Source organism: Numenius arquata, chromosome 6, assembly GCF_964106895.1.
Source record: "Numenius arquata chromosome 6, bNumArq3.hap1.1, whole genome shotgun sequence".
Lineage (NCBI taxonomy): Eukaryota > Metazoa > Chordata > Aves > Charadriiformes > Scolopacidae > Numenius > Numenius arquata.
Window position 1 is genome coordinate 59,133,763 of NC_133581.1, and position 15,381 is coordinate 59,149,143.

At 39.4% G+C, this 15,381-nt stretch overlaps 1 protein-coding gene across 1 annotated transcript in view; it reads right to left on the reverse strand.

Annotated features, from left to right (window-relative positions):
* Positions 1–15,381, reverse strand: part of SPTLC2 (serine palmitoyltransferase long chain base subunit 2) — a 70,926-nt gene that overhangs the window by 36,352 nt on the left and 19,193 nt on the right. Inside the window, exons 3-9 of the mRNA XM_074149497.1 lie at positions 13,000–13,154; positions 11,825–11,973; positions 11,367–11,491; positions 10,039–10,132; positions 7,310–7,415; positions 6,259–6,478; positions 4,446–4,572 (exon numbers count right to left, since the gene is read on the reverse strand). Of these exons, the coding sequence (XP_074005598.1) occupies positions 4,446–4,572; positions 6,259–6,478; positions 7,310–7,415; positions 10,039–10,132; positions 11,367–11,491; positions 11,825–11,973; positions 13,000–13,154 (976 nt within the window). The remainder of the gene's footprint in view (positions 1–4,445; positions 4,573–6,258; positions 6,479–7,309; positions 7,416–10,038; positions 10,133–11,366; positions 11,492–11,824; positions 11,974–12,999; positions 13,155–15,381) is intronic.

Consider the following 15,381-nt stretch of genomic DNA (forward strand, 5'->3'; position numbering starts at 1 on the left):
CTCCTCAAACTAAGATGGAAGATAATAAACTTGTTATCAACATCAACATGTATCATTACTATTATTGAGTTAATGTCGATGGAAGTTCACCTCTTTTACAAGCCATTAACACTGCAAGCTTTACTTCAAACTTAAAACGTTCCTGGATTTAATTAAGGCTCACCTTCAGTTTTTAATACACAGGAGAGCAAACTGAGTTTCATTTCTGAAGGAGGTTAACTAGTTCCTAGACTGGTTTCAACATGCATGTTTTGATTTGCCCACATCTTGCCCCCAGCAACATCAGGGCAACAAACAGTCTGGGTCCTGAACACCAACAGTGCTAAGAGAACTCCAGTTGCACAGGATGTGTCACTGTCTCTGATGTAAATGGCAGAAAGAAGACAACCGGATTCCCAGTCCTAATGAGAATGTAATGGTGAAAAATCCAGCTTTCAACTCCAACTGAACCACTGACACTGAAAAATGCACCAAGACAGGTTAAGTACTTAATATCATAAATCCCAACAATATCTCATTTACTAGAACACCACCAAACTGTCTCTTTTTCCCTACAGACAATTTAAATGACCTAAATACCACACAGCAAGAATCAAGTGGCTTTACACTACAAGTTTCTAGAACTTCATTCCAGGAATCAATTCGTCATCTCTGTGTATACTATGACCCCAAAAAGTCTGCTTATTGTGTCTCTTCATTATTATTGTTTAAAAAAAAAGCCCCTTTATCTACAAAACTATCATCTGAATTTCATTCATCTTTGTGTGTGGCTGAACAGAGAGAAAGAGCAGCATCCACTGAACTGCTGACAAACATCTGCAACACTTGCTTGTTAATGATTTAAACCATAGTGACTTTGAGTTGGAAAACCAGCTCCAAAAATTTGCTTTAGTGGAAAGAAGCCTTCTCCATCTCTCTTATTCACCTTGCTCTACTATGTATCAAAGCCAAATGTGATGAGAAGATACCCATGTACTTTGTCATTGGAGTTTTTTGAAGACATTCTACATGCTCGAGATGTTCACCACTCTTGAGGATGACTTCTCAAAGCGATGACAAATCAAGTATGTTTTAAGACCACATGATGGTCTTCTAGCCAACTACATGCAAGATTGCAAATGCAAATTAGAACAGAACAGACATACAGCATTGAGCTAATAATGTAGAGTTCCAGAAGCAGTACTGGAAGCATCACTACCAAGAACCCATTACATGGCTCTGCTGTCACTTTGGCTGCTGGAGTGGTTTTTTTGCAGGCTGGATGAAGGAGCAAGTAATATACTTGTATTAATGTAGAATTATATTCCCATAACTGTTTTCAGAAAGACTGAAGCTCATTAATCACTCACATGCATAAACAGTACAGAGAATTAACAGATTAATTTCAACAGAAATCAAGACACAAGAAACTACTGTCCCAATTCAGGCAGCACATCTGCATGCCAACCATCTCATGTTCTCTATAAGCAGCCATTCAGGTTTTCATAGCACGTGTATTTTGTCTGTGCTGCCTCCTACTAATACCCTATGTAGTCACTGGCAGCTTGCTGGAAAGATCTGAAAGGAGATATTTACTTTTTTTTAGTTACGCAAAGTTTTCATAACTACAACGCCTTATATTGTAAGTTTAAAGCCTCCAGATGTTTCATTAGATTTAGAAATAAGCTGAAGTATAGGAGGAGAGAATTAACTTGTTCTTGCAAAAAAATACACAAAAAATCCTTTTGTCCTCAAAAACCAATTGCTTCCTGCTACTTATTCCTCAGCTACAGACCATCCCAACCTGACATCACACTTTCCACAAAGGTTTGATGCCATGGAGGACAGCAGCTTTTTACAAATAGCATGTGGTGAACAGAAGCAGGCAGATGAAGAAGCTGCAAAGGCTCTTTTCAAGAAAGCATTCTTGGAGCCATTAAAAGATTTAGCTGTGGCCCAAAAAATGGGGTTGAGTTAGCCATCTAATTCTGATTCCAGCTCCCACTCCTGCACCCTTGTAAAACCATTGCCCTATCTTAAGTTTTCCTTCATCCATTAGTTCAGCTTGACTAATTTAACAGCAGTGAAATTTTTGAAATACAGAGTTGATTCAGAGGTGCTTACCAGTGACCCAGTTTAACACTATTTCTCTACTTGTCTTCCACAGTTAACTCTTACCAGCACCACTCTACTCCACATTTACTCTTAGTCAAACCAACTGCAGGCTGTGGTCCTCCAGAGCCCCACCTGCAATTCCACAGAGTCCAAAGAGAAGTTTTTCAGTCAAATCCCTTAAACAAGGAAAAAACTTTGTCATGCTATCACTAGGCAGCTACTCAATTCACCCAACTGAACATTTGCCAACTTCATCCACAGAGAATGCCTACAAAGTAATATTATCTCTAAAGCCTTCAGGCAATTAAAAAGAAAATGCATGACTGGGAAACAGGACTGTGCAGAAAATGAGCAGAGAAGCACTTTCATGCGGGGATCATCCTACAAGGTGCTCATCCCAGCTGAAGGCTAACTTAGATGCTTAGAAAGCTAGTGACAGTTTCACAAGACCTGTAGCTGAGAAATCCTGAGTACAAGCAGACAGGACTTTGGCTACCCAGCTGTTATATCCAGCACTTCTGAGAAGCACTACAGTTTGTAGAGAAATCAAACGTACGGAGGCTTCTTTGAAATGACACAGCTTTCAAACAGCAAACCCACTTATTTTCTCAATAGAAAGAACGGCTAGGAATTTTGGTATTCCTTAGCACCAAATTAGCAGGATGTGGCCTGACATGCATTTTAAGCAACACCGCAACAAAAAAAAAGGCCTTTTGGCGTTTAAGATTTTGTTTTTTGCCAAATTGGTTCCTGATCTGGTCCACCTTTCAGCTCTGAGGGATCTTGCTGGCATAACGGCAGGAGAACAGCCTGGAGTGGAAGTTGCTTCCATTCTTCTGGCTTGAATGACTATCGCACTGTAGCCTCAGAAAGGGGCAAAAATGCCTTAGCTTGAATACTGCAAACAGAAATCAGTTACACATTCCTTGCTTCCCACTTCATTAAGCAAAACAGATACTGGAAGAAACCCAAAACAAGCAACGCCTGAGCAGACCACAGACTGCTGGCAAATCATCAGCTAGAAAGAGCTCAAACAGTCACTTTTAAGATGACAGCAAGACCCAGCCCTTTTGCACAACTTTTTGTGTAATTTGAAGCTTGCTTAATATCTGTTCTCAAGAACAGCACTGGGGACAACTCTTGGCTGGTACAGGTATCTCACATGGACCACACGGAAGCACTCAATGCTAGCAGAGATACAGGCTGCTGCCTGGCTGTACTTGCCTCAGTGACGACCTCTCTATTGAGCAGCCACCAACACCAATTGCTGGCATTAACTCTGTTCTCAGATAATGTAAACAAGCTGAATGAAGCCTGTTATAAGAGAAAAACTCTTAAGTCATTTCTCCAGCAAGCTTTTTCACTGTTGGAGTTATCTGTCAGGTTAGTTGGTCAGACGACCCATGTTCGAAAGCAAATACAGTTCTTCAGTGTACACCACCATCTTGTGGCCATATGCCTGAAACTCCCGTAACTGAATATATTCTGCAGTTTGAATTCTAAGAGCCTCTGAACTGAACGCCACTGACAGATCCTCAAATTACACTGTCATCCTGTGTGAGCTGCTCACAATTTTTTTAATTAGCTGTGAAGAGGGAAAAGTATCCTACATGCTAAGTGCTCTACCATTTCAGTTTCAAGGCAGCTTACCCACCACAAGTGCAAGCTATTTAATTCATGCTTTAACCAAAGGAAGCTGCTACCTGCTAGGCAAATGAGACACAAGAATTCATATTTTTGACTTTGAATGCATCAAGAATAATACAGGTTTCCACTTTCTTACTTTCACAATGGAAAAGGAAAACTAAGACAATAAAGACTAATATGTTGAATTTCTTCTCCTGGTGCATTAAGTCTACTGATCTTAAAAACTACCTCTAGCTCCCCAAGTAAAAAGGTATTTACTTTAACTGAGGTGCAAACATCAAATTATACTAGACATGAAAATCAAAAGCATTTTCCCTGCAGTAAACAGCACACAAGACTGCAAAAATACACAGCAAAATACTCTGAAAGCAATCTAAAAAGTAGGCAAATAACAAAGGACAGACAATGGGGAAGAAAAAGGATGCAGCTAGAGAAGCTACATACAGAAAAAAAAATCAATATAAGACAATACTGTGTCTTAGATAGGACTAAGATGACTTACCTCTAGCTGGAAATCGGTTATACTGTCATTAGGCTGACCGGCCAAGTAGGATAGTAAATCTGTTTATTGCTCCAGAAATTTCAAGTCTACATGAACTAACAGGTAATTATGGATGCGTCAATTGAATGAGTTAACTGTCAAAGTGACAAAGAAGCTCTGTTTGGCTTCCCCCTTCCACATGCTTACTGTTATAAAGACTCACCAACAGTTGTACCATCTTCACCCATAATGCACTTCATGGAGGTGATGATTTGCTCCACAACAGGAGGTGACAGTGATGTTGCATACACAGCACTGTGAGAGTATGTCCTGAGGTAATCAATCAGTTCCTAGCAAAACACAAGAGGCATCAGATATTGCATTCCCAGCATTTGGAGAAATGCTTTATTGTCTTGTCTTAATTACAGAGCAGAACTGGCCACCACAAGAACCTTTGTTAGAATATTATGGAAGAGAACAGGTAGCTTGAGGATTGATTTTACAGTACAAGTAATAAACAGTTGAAGAGCGAACAGCAGGGACATGACAACCCATAATTATGTCACAGGGCAAGAACGCGTGTTGATCAAAGACAAATGCCTACGTCAGACTTTTTAGCTCACACCACCAGCACTGGATTGCAACAAGGGGTTTGCATTACTCAAACCGTGCACAGGCCATGTTTCAAGAGTGTTTATTATAACAGTAGGAGCATAAAACAAATGAAATAATGGGGAGTAGGAGCCATAGGTGCTTATGTATCACACTCAATGTAATTGTTTCCCCACAAGAGTCACCAAACAGGGGAATAGTTCATAGAATATTTTCTCCCGTTTATCAGCACAATATAAATAAAGCAGCGGGTGTAATTTAAGAGTGCAAGAACCTCAGCCTACCCCTTCTGCATTTCCCAGTTTAACACACCCGCTACACTTGTTAGAGGGCAAAAGCAGGTCATAGACAAAGGACCAACACACCATAGATCTCGGCTGCTTGTTGTTAGCTGTAACAAAACCACTCTAAAATACCCAGACCATTCCAGCAAAATAGTATAAAGAGCAGCATGAATGCCAGGACGCATTCTGTCTTCTGCTACCATAAAATTAATAATGACGGCACCGTAGATAGCACAAGCCAGGAACATATTATAGAAATATGTGGAAGTGCTCAATTTTATGTTGCGCTCTGCCTGGAGTCAGAGTTGAATTAAAGGAAATTGTAAAGGGACTTTGAAATAAAATAAGTAAGAAGATTTAAGGCCTTTTACCTCTGAAGTAATCCCTTAAACAGTAGCTAAAACACATTTGTGAAGGATTCTTAGCGGCTTCACCTTACACCAAGGAATTTAATCCCACTGGCTCACTACCTTTGGAAAATGACTCACATGAATGAATTTTTTCTGGGGAAGATGTCTGAGTAATTTTAGTTCAACTGTGGTAAACTCCAAAAGAGTAACATCCACAAACCCCACCTTTGTTTGGATGGCCTGAAGTAATTGTCACTACTAGTATCTAAAAAAATTACTGTCCTGGTAGGAAAATGGGAGAATTTTACTCTCAAAAGCTCAGAAGCCTGATCTATGAGATACATCTGAGGATATGAGAAAGGGGAGACACATGCAATTGTCTACACCATCCTTCCCAAAACTGTTTGAGTCAACTCTACCCAACTAACATAAGAAGGTGAATTTCCTCCAAACAGGCTGAAAAACTTCAGCTTTCAGCATTTTGCCTGCAAGTCTCATTAAAAGTAACATTAAGAAAGCCCTGCTTCCTGGCTCCTAGCAGTTCCTAAGAAGATATTACACCACTACCGTACATTCTGCAAACTGAGAACATCGCTGACCACATGTAAACTATACAATTGTGAGGTATTTACTAGACTAGGCTCTTCTGCATTGCAAAACTTCCACTGTACTAGACAGTACGTAAAATTATGAAACAAACGCACAAGTACTTAAATAGATCAACTTTGAAATGCTTAGTGAAGGACTCCACCACCAGCCTGAAACAGCCATGAGATTCTCAGCTTTTTACCTTCTTGCCCCCAATGTATCCTCCAGCAGCTCCAAAGCTCTTGGTGAACGTTCCCATCATAACATCCACATCTTCAGGACTGAGTCCAAAATACTCCACTACACCCCGGCCAGTGGGACCCAGGGCACCTATACTATGAGCCTCATCAAGGTATAGATAGGATTTGTACTTCTTCTTTAGGGCAATCACTTCAGGCAAACGGACTATGGATCCCTCCATACTGTTGAGAAACAGAAATTCAGTGTGAGTTGATTTAATGGTTGGGGCCTCCTTATAGCACCTAAAGTCACTAAGCTTTCTTTTCTTCACTCTTTCAGTAATTATGAAAACATAAAAATTGCTAGACACATTGTGTCCTGCAGAGGCAACTCCCCCTTGCAAATCTACTTTCCCAGATCTCTACTTTCTACATGTTTAACATCTCTGGGATGCTGACATACAGATTAAATAGTAGCAGCAATGGTAAGTGAAGGCAAAGGAATGTGTTCAGTGACAATTTTTTCAATGAATTCTCATTTTTACTTTCACCCTTATGTCAGCATTCTGATCTAACATCTACTTACCTGTTGTTTTTAAGAACTGACTAGGCTCTCATTAGTAGCACTCCAAAACATCCCGTTTTGTGCTGGAAGTCACTATGATTTAAATGCCTAACACAGCTAAGCCTACTACATGCTCCTATTCACTCTCAGCTCAAACATTCAGTTTGTGCAATCTATTCACACTAGCATCATCTAGTGAGCACAGAAAGAATGGAATGGACAAGCAATTTAAGACCTCAGCTCTGATGTAAATAATTGGTTTAGATTAATTAATTTCTACAATCTAATCAGGATGCAGGAAGCATTGTGATAACACCAGGTGCAGCTACAGGACTAGCAACAGAAAGTCCAGGATGTGAGACATACACAGCTCAATTTAATTCGCAGATGAGATTAATGAAATAACTATGAAGTGACAATATTCATAGTTTGACTTGGCAAAGGAACCCAAATACTAAGTAGCTAGATCTCATGTGGAGGGTCTTAGGAATACAAAGAATAGTTTGTACCTGTATATTCCTTCCACCAAGATAAGAATTTTTTTCCAGGGCCTCCGTGTACGAGGTTGCCCATGCACAATAGCATCTTTGAGCAGCTTCTCCAGGCTTTGCATATCTGCACCAGAAATTACTGTTAAATGGTACCAAAACAGCTACTAGCTTGAGCTTTGACATGACTAAAGACAGCAATACTCCAGAAATGCACAAATTGCTCCAGTGTGGAAGACAGACCATACATAAGACAATAAGCATGGGCTTCACCTAGTTGCGGGCCCACAGATGAGATTAAAGGGAACGGGTAACCGTATGAACTCCAAGGAAGAATTTCATCATCCTAAGCTAAAAGCACAAGTTAGAGCATCAGGCATAAACAGCAAACAAGGAAGGAAGGAAAAAAAAAAAGGAGGAAGGTATCTCATTGTGAAGAAAAGAGAAAGCAAGTTAGGTAGTAAGCATGTCCTTACAGATAGAAATAACTAAAAAAAGAACAAGCAAGCTCAAGGATAATCAACTAAAGATAAGTAGAAGATAGACCAGAGTGCAGGACAAGAAGGGGAACAAGTATACTTATTTATTGCTTTGTTTTAAATTGAAGGGACTGGAGGTGTGGAACAGGAAGCTATTAAACCAAAAACAGAAAATGAAGAAAAAAGAACCACCAGTGTAGGAAAAGGACAGCGCTCAGCATATCAGAAACTAGACAGATGAAGTTGTTAGTAGTAATGCATTCTGAAATCTTACTAGCTTTGGCTATGAACACTTGACATGATCCTAGGAGACCTGACTAATGTGAGCAAATAAATACATTAAATCAGTCCTGAAGAAAAAAACTGAGGAAAGGAGCGGAGATGGGAGTAGTCAAACCATAAAAGCTGAAGTGCTGAGCAAGAGATAGATATAAACACTAGGGCATGAAAAAGAGCACGAACGATCATGAAAAGAGGATTGGTAGACTAGGACAGTTGTAGCAGCGACAGAAGCTTGTGAACTAGAACTAGACTAGAAATTATACAGCAAAATAGGTCAGTTAATAGACTGTTAGAAGACAGCTAATGTTCAGAAAAAGACAAAGTCAGCAGCTGAGACCCTGCCTCCAACAAATCTCTCAAGGAAGAAAGGAAAAGTCTAGTGCAGTTAGGGAGAACAATGGAATATAAACTTCTGCTCTGATCTCTCAAGAAAGAGGGAAAGACTGGGAACTAGAGTCTGACCTTAATAAAAAGGACAAACTGCAGAATAGGTAGAAAAAAATGAAAACGTTGAACACTGATTTTAAGGGGGATTTCTCATTTTTTCCCCATTATTTCTAAAAAGAATATGAACAAAGCCATTAACATCTCAGGAAAACGAAGTTAACTGAGGCAGCATAAAGTATAATAAGAACTGGATGGAGAACACAAACATAACTGAGTTGATCGTGATCTTGACAGGTCACGATCATTGCTTGCATTTTGCCTTCTGATTCTAATCTGCAATTCCATTCTCTTTCACAGATCCCCACCATCTATAAGGTTTCTACAATATCCCCCAATCTCACCATTGCTAGTTTGTACCCCATTCCCACAGATCATCTGTTCTTCCTCATCACACCAGACCTTGTCAGTCCTTCTCATACCCGGCACTATGTCAACCAGTGCTCTCTGAAATTCTGGAACTGGATGCAATGTTTAGAAGTATGTCTATACAAATGCAGAAGTTGAATGTAAAGCTTTTGTGATCTTGCCCAGCAATCAAGATTTATGAAGAAGAAAAAAAAAAACAAAAAATAATCACTGAATGTTACAATACACTCTATACTTCTGTAAATAAAATTATTCAAACAAGAGAGAACAAAAAAGAAACAATAAGCACAGCAGAGAATCCACTATAAAGTAGAACAAAAAGGAAAATAATTGCAGCCACCCAAGCTTTGCTGTCACCACCACACACTTCAAAGAGATCAAAAGAGTCATCATGATCTCAGAGACTGATACTATAAAGAGTATTAGGAGTGGCTGAAGAATGAAGGTAGTGGCTTTACAAATCAAGGACAACCAGGTACCTCTTTCACTAAGAATAAAAGAAGAAAACCCTTCAGATTTTTAACCTGAAAATACCTCTAAATATTGGTTCTTTGGAGGAAGCCGCAACTAACAAAGTGAAAATTCTGCATATTTTGGAAACGAATACTTAAAGCAAGTAACTCAGTGAAATTAATCTATGCTTCACATCTCAAAAATTCCTTTTGTACTACATTGTACTAATGCATGGTTGTCTAATTTAGCTAGGATATGTGCATTCCTAAGCTTTTGTTACTGTAAGATCACGTCAGCATCTGGTCCTAAAATTTAACTTTTTTACCCTCCAAATTGTAACCTAGACCACTAGAAGATTGCATTATTATGCAACACAGACTGTTAGAACAGTCTAACCACGCTGAGCTATCCAAGTAACAAGAAACCACGTTAAAACACTAGTGCCCCTACGCTTGCCAAAGGGCAGCGTGTTCCTCTTCATATGCAGAAGATGTAAGCCAGAACAGTTTCAGGATAAAAATGTTATTAGTTGAGACTGAACATATCAAAAAATATCCAATTCAGGATGATTACCTTCTCAGTAGCAGCAGCCTTCTGACCTTTCAGGTAACCAGCAATTGATTTCCTTGCATGAAATTGGATTTCTAACTATTAGAAGATACACAAGATTGTATTTGATCTACAGCATCTGCAGAAAGGCAGAGTCCACCATCTGATACTTACTGTTGTGCTTAAAGATTCGAATAGTTGCGCCTGACAGTCTTGCTCCAAGCACTAGTGACGCATGATTCAGTTCATCACTCAAAATCAGACAGCCCTGAATTAGAAGGGGAAAGAGGAAGATATTGAAAACGTTATGTTTCACAGCTGGGCATATAACACCTTTCCGCTCAGAAATCATTTAAGAAAGAAAAATGAAATATGTATTTCTAACATAAATGCAGCTAGTCCAGGCAAGACTTGCTAAGAAACAATTTGCAGCCTTAGTATGGCAAATAAAAACACACAACTGCTGTTAACTGAAAGAACCACTTAGGTTTCACTTTCCCCAGAAGTCCTACAGCTGAATCTGCCTCAATATCTCATGCTGATGCTTAGTTCTCATCCTCCCATGCAGCCAGGTAAAACAGAGAGCAGAGCAGCTTGCTGCAGTTCACTCAGCAAGTCTACAGTGGTGCTAGGAAACAGGCCAAAGTCCTAGATTAAAGAACTTATCACAAAGTTGCACTATTTCTTATATTAGGAGGTAACCACTGACTAAACCCATGTGTGCTCAGTGGTACCAAAGGGACTAATTCTCTTTTATGAAGCACTATTAAGTACTTTGTAGATGGACGTAACATACAAGCAATTTTATACACTGTAAATATCACAAGTATAAGAATTTACAAAGTGGAAAAATACATAAATGGAATATAGGGAAAATAATTCACTACACAGGGACAAAGAATTCCATTAGGGTAGTAGAATTAGGCTAACAGTGAATCATTTTCACAAAAGAGGAAATAGTTCCAGTACTTGCACTATTTTGGTCTAAGCAGGAGCTAAGAGAACATCTATTTTGCATCAGCAGATGTAAACAAAGAGAGCTCTTCCATTTCATGTTTCAATAAGTAAAATAAACGTAGTTTGAGGAGGAGGACATTGAGGCTCCATTGTGTACTGTTTTATGGGGCACACAGTAGATACCATCAGACTTTACATTTGACCTTCTTTCTCTCAAATAGTTTTTCGACTTCAGCCTTCAGCCAATCAGCCTGTTAATCAGCCACCATTTCATACACTAATGTGTAGCCTGAGGAAGTAAACCTTAACATGCTAGGCACTCTCCCAGAAAGAGGGCAAGATCTGGACTGCTACTGGTCCCACGGATGCCGTTTCTTCAAAAGATTTTGCCAAAGTTAGAGATGCACACTGTGACCTGCAGTTTCCATAGACAATACCTGCAGGGATTGCCACCGCAGAAAACCAAAACCAAACAAGTAGCTTTCAGCAAACCCAACCAGCAGAATCTTTGTTAGATGAGCTTTTGTCAGTGACTTAAGCCATACCTTGCCAACTAAAGCAGGAATGTTCATAGAGTTGGTTGCAAACCCCATTCCATATGCCATTGCAGATTCCACACCTAGGAATCTGGCAACTAGCTTTTCCAGCTCCTCATGTTTGTCCAAGTTTCCTGCAGATAAAACAAATGAGAAATTCTGAGTGGGAAGCTTTCGCTATTGCTGTATTCTACAAAAAGAATTTCTACCAACCAGGCTGCTCTTTATATAAGGCCCATGAGGGAACACTGGGGAAAAAAAAAACAACTCTGAAAACACAAGTGAGCCAACTACTGTGCCATGTAAACGAAACCTAGCAAGTCAATTTGTCTTCACTAAAGTAAAAGCTTCTTTATTGATTAGTCTGAGGTTCAAAAGTAATGGAACAAGTAATGTTTGAGACCTGCAATCAGATTACAGCCTTTAAAACATACATTTGGGGAACATCCTATCTTGCTCGAACTTACCCATCTCCTGCCTAGTGCTGCACACCCCAGCTCCATACTGGGATAAAACTTTAGCTGCTGCTTCTTGGCAAGTCCCAGCCTTCTGTGCAAATCCAAGGTAGTTGTAGGAACCCATATTAATAATGTCCTTTATCACTCTCCCTGTGTACCTGTGTTTTAAAAACACAAGTTAGGACACTCAAAAAATTAACTACACCAGAAGATTCTTATTTCAGTTTCTCAGAGTATACACTGAAATGTTAAAAATCAATAAAACCAACCATTGAAATATTTCAGTACTGCCCCTCATCAAACTGAAGTGATTGGTGAAAAATATGCTTTCCCTATCTTATGGTCTCAAACTAGCTCCCACAGAGTTTACATTAAAAGGCACATTTGCTATCATATCTAACATTGCTCGAGGCTTCTCAAACCAATTGTTTATTCTCTGGCATGTCCCCCCTCCATCCCAGAAACATGTAACTTTCTTTTCAATTACAAAATAAGATCTCTAGATCAATTAACTTGGCAGTCCCTCAAGCAGGATATCCTCCAACCACAGAAAGGAAACACATCTGGCACTGCTGTGCTAACAATACGTGACAGATTAAGGAAGAAGCTCAGTGGAAAAAACCTTTTAATTATTTTGCCCTTGAAAGTCAAGGAGAGACATGACTAGTTTCACCAAGTACTGTGCTGCAAACCTCTTCATATCAAACTTGTCTTATGTCATTTCCAATTTGTAAAAATCCTTGTCCCTGCATTTCTGATTTCGTTTCTACAGACTACTTCAGTTCTGACTCAAAACAATCTTGTTAAATTCAGTTTCAGGCAGCAACGTTTACTTCAAGTGTCAGGACTGATTCTAAATCAACACAAAGCCATAAGTAGCAGTGCAATCCAAAGAATTTGCTCCAGGTTCCGGCCATCACACAGAGAAGTATACATTTTATTACAGGTGTATGCCCATGAAATCTTAACACAGTCATGAGCCTTAGTGAGTAGCCAAAAGATGATACACAAATAATCACCTCAGTGGACTGATGTGTTTCAAAAGAGCAAAACTCATTGATTCAAGCTGCTGGAAAGCTCAAAACAAACAATTCACCACTCCTTTAATCTCACAGCCTGCAACTTGTTCTCATAGACCCTTCTAAAGATAGTTGTTGGCAGCATTTTCTTCAGTTTTGACTCACGTGAAGGTCCAGTTATAGTCATGGGAAACTCTCTCCATCATGTCCACTTTGGCCCCTGGCACACTGCAGATTGGACGGTTCCAGCTGTCCCGAATGCGCATGTAGAGGTTTCTGTTGTAGAAATTTTCAAAGTCCTGGTACAACGGGACAAAATCCTGAAACACATCATAAGCACTCAAAGTAAAAGGAAAATATGTATTACAGCAAGCTAGGAATATGAGGAATTAGTTGTTTCTGTCATTTGGGTGCAATTTATAAATGAAAAAAAATAAAGAAAACTTGAGAAAAAGTTAAGAGTTGTTCATCACAAGCCCTGAAACCAAATCCACCCAAAGGGTTTTTAATCCTTGAAATTTGTGCCAGTGCAAAATTTGAAGGTGTGACAGCAGCAAAACTGAGGAAATTCATCTGCTAGTGCAAAATTAATCTGCAACATGTGATTTCCAAACTTTTTCAACCTGCAAATCTACCATGCCCCCAAGATTTCCTCAACAGTAGGTGCTTATTTGTATATAACTTACGTAGCTTAATCTAAAAGCCACCAACCACAACTAGAAAAAAACCCCCAACAATCGTGGCATTAGGTCATGCTTCAAGTTAGAAAGTCTCAAAGAACTCTAATGTATATGAGAGGAAGCACTGAAAGCAACACAAAATGAATTGGGAGCTCTAATGAGGTCTTGTTTGAACTCAAATGGGACTTGAAATACCTTGGCTCTCTTTCCAGCTCCTGCTGGGTAGCTGAGGAGAGCATCTCTCAAAACATGTAATAACCTCCTTCGTGAAACACTTGGGCATCTAATCCTTGCAAGAGATTTGTATTCAACTGTCAGAGTTGAGCAGAGCAAGGGGACATGCAATTGCTTTTTGGCACCAAACAGTATGCACCGCTCTGCTGAATACACAAAGAATGTGAGAACTGAGGTATTTGCCATATTTTATTCTGTACATAAGAAGTGTATTTAATTTAGCAGCACTAGCATTATTATAGAGGTTACCATTAGAACTTCCCACAATTTTTTGTTCTGAATCCAAGCTAGGAAGCTACATTATGGCACCTCTCTTCTCCACTTATCAGCGCTTAAGTCCCACAGGATTTCTTTCCATGAGCATTTCCTGAATTCTAGCTTCCCTTCCAACGTTTTTCAGGAAAACTAAGTGACTGTCTTGAATGGATAACACAAGAGAACGTCAAACTGTGACAGCAAGGACATCTGAGCACTCAAGAACATCTTTTTTTTTTGCCTACTCAAAAGGCTCCAAAGTCATGACATATCCTTATTACTATTCAATTAAAAGGAAGTTTGACATTCAGTAGTGATAAGAATGCATAATTCATTTCCTACTGTTGAGGAAAAAAAAAAGTGCCTTTTTAATAATCTACAAAGGGAAAAAGTAGAATTTATGACAAAGGTAAGAGCCAGCACAGCGTTTCTTCCTGTTTTTCACAAGAGAAATACAAACATGGCGAGGGGCATTTTATTTTTGGTGACAGGATAAGCAAGACAGAATATCTGTCTGACCAAATATTACAGTGCCTGACATTTGTATCACTGAATCAAAACCTGGGAGCATTTATGCCAGCTTTTTAATGACAACTCAAACAAATGGACACTGACAAGCTTTTATTTACAATGCTCAACTGCAGGAAGAGTACTTTTTTTTTTCCTTCCTATTTTAATGATTTAACAACTTTGTCCTTTCAGTTTGGAGTAAAGGAACCATCTAGGTCCACCCCTTTGCATCCTCCTACCAGAAGCTGCACAATCCAAAAAGTGCCAACTTCTACGCAGACACAGTTGCTCCTAAGCCCCCTTCTGATTTGCCTGTGCATAGTGACACGACAAAAAGGCACAAAGACATTAATTTTCATCATTTGAACTATGAAAAAAACAAACCAAATTTAGCCAGTGATCACTCCTCCAGAGAATCACAAGTATGTCCTTTCTCAGCAAAGACAGACAGAGGAAACAAGATTTCTATGAGCTAAGACGCATGGAAGGGTAATTATTTCTTACATGTTCTCTACTTAAGTATAGTGTTGCATTATTTCACATGTGCCAAGTCTTCTCTGAAGGTCCTTTGTCAAAAGAGGTTAACAGGGGTAGTAGGTCAGCTACTACAAAGCTGTAATCCTCTATAAAATCATTAGTTTTCTGAAGTAGCTATACAGCTCCATCCTTCCTTGACTTCAGTGTCTCATGCTGTTCCTGGCAGAAAGTGGATTTCAAGGCTGAAATGCTGACAAACTGGTCACTTTTACAACACAGAAAAGCATCTTGGTATTGACAAACGCATTCAAGAGCTTCCTCCATCTATGAAAAGTTACATAGCTACAAAGTGGTGATGGGCACAAGAGTACTGGCATGAATTCCTTCTGAA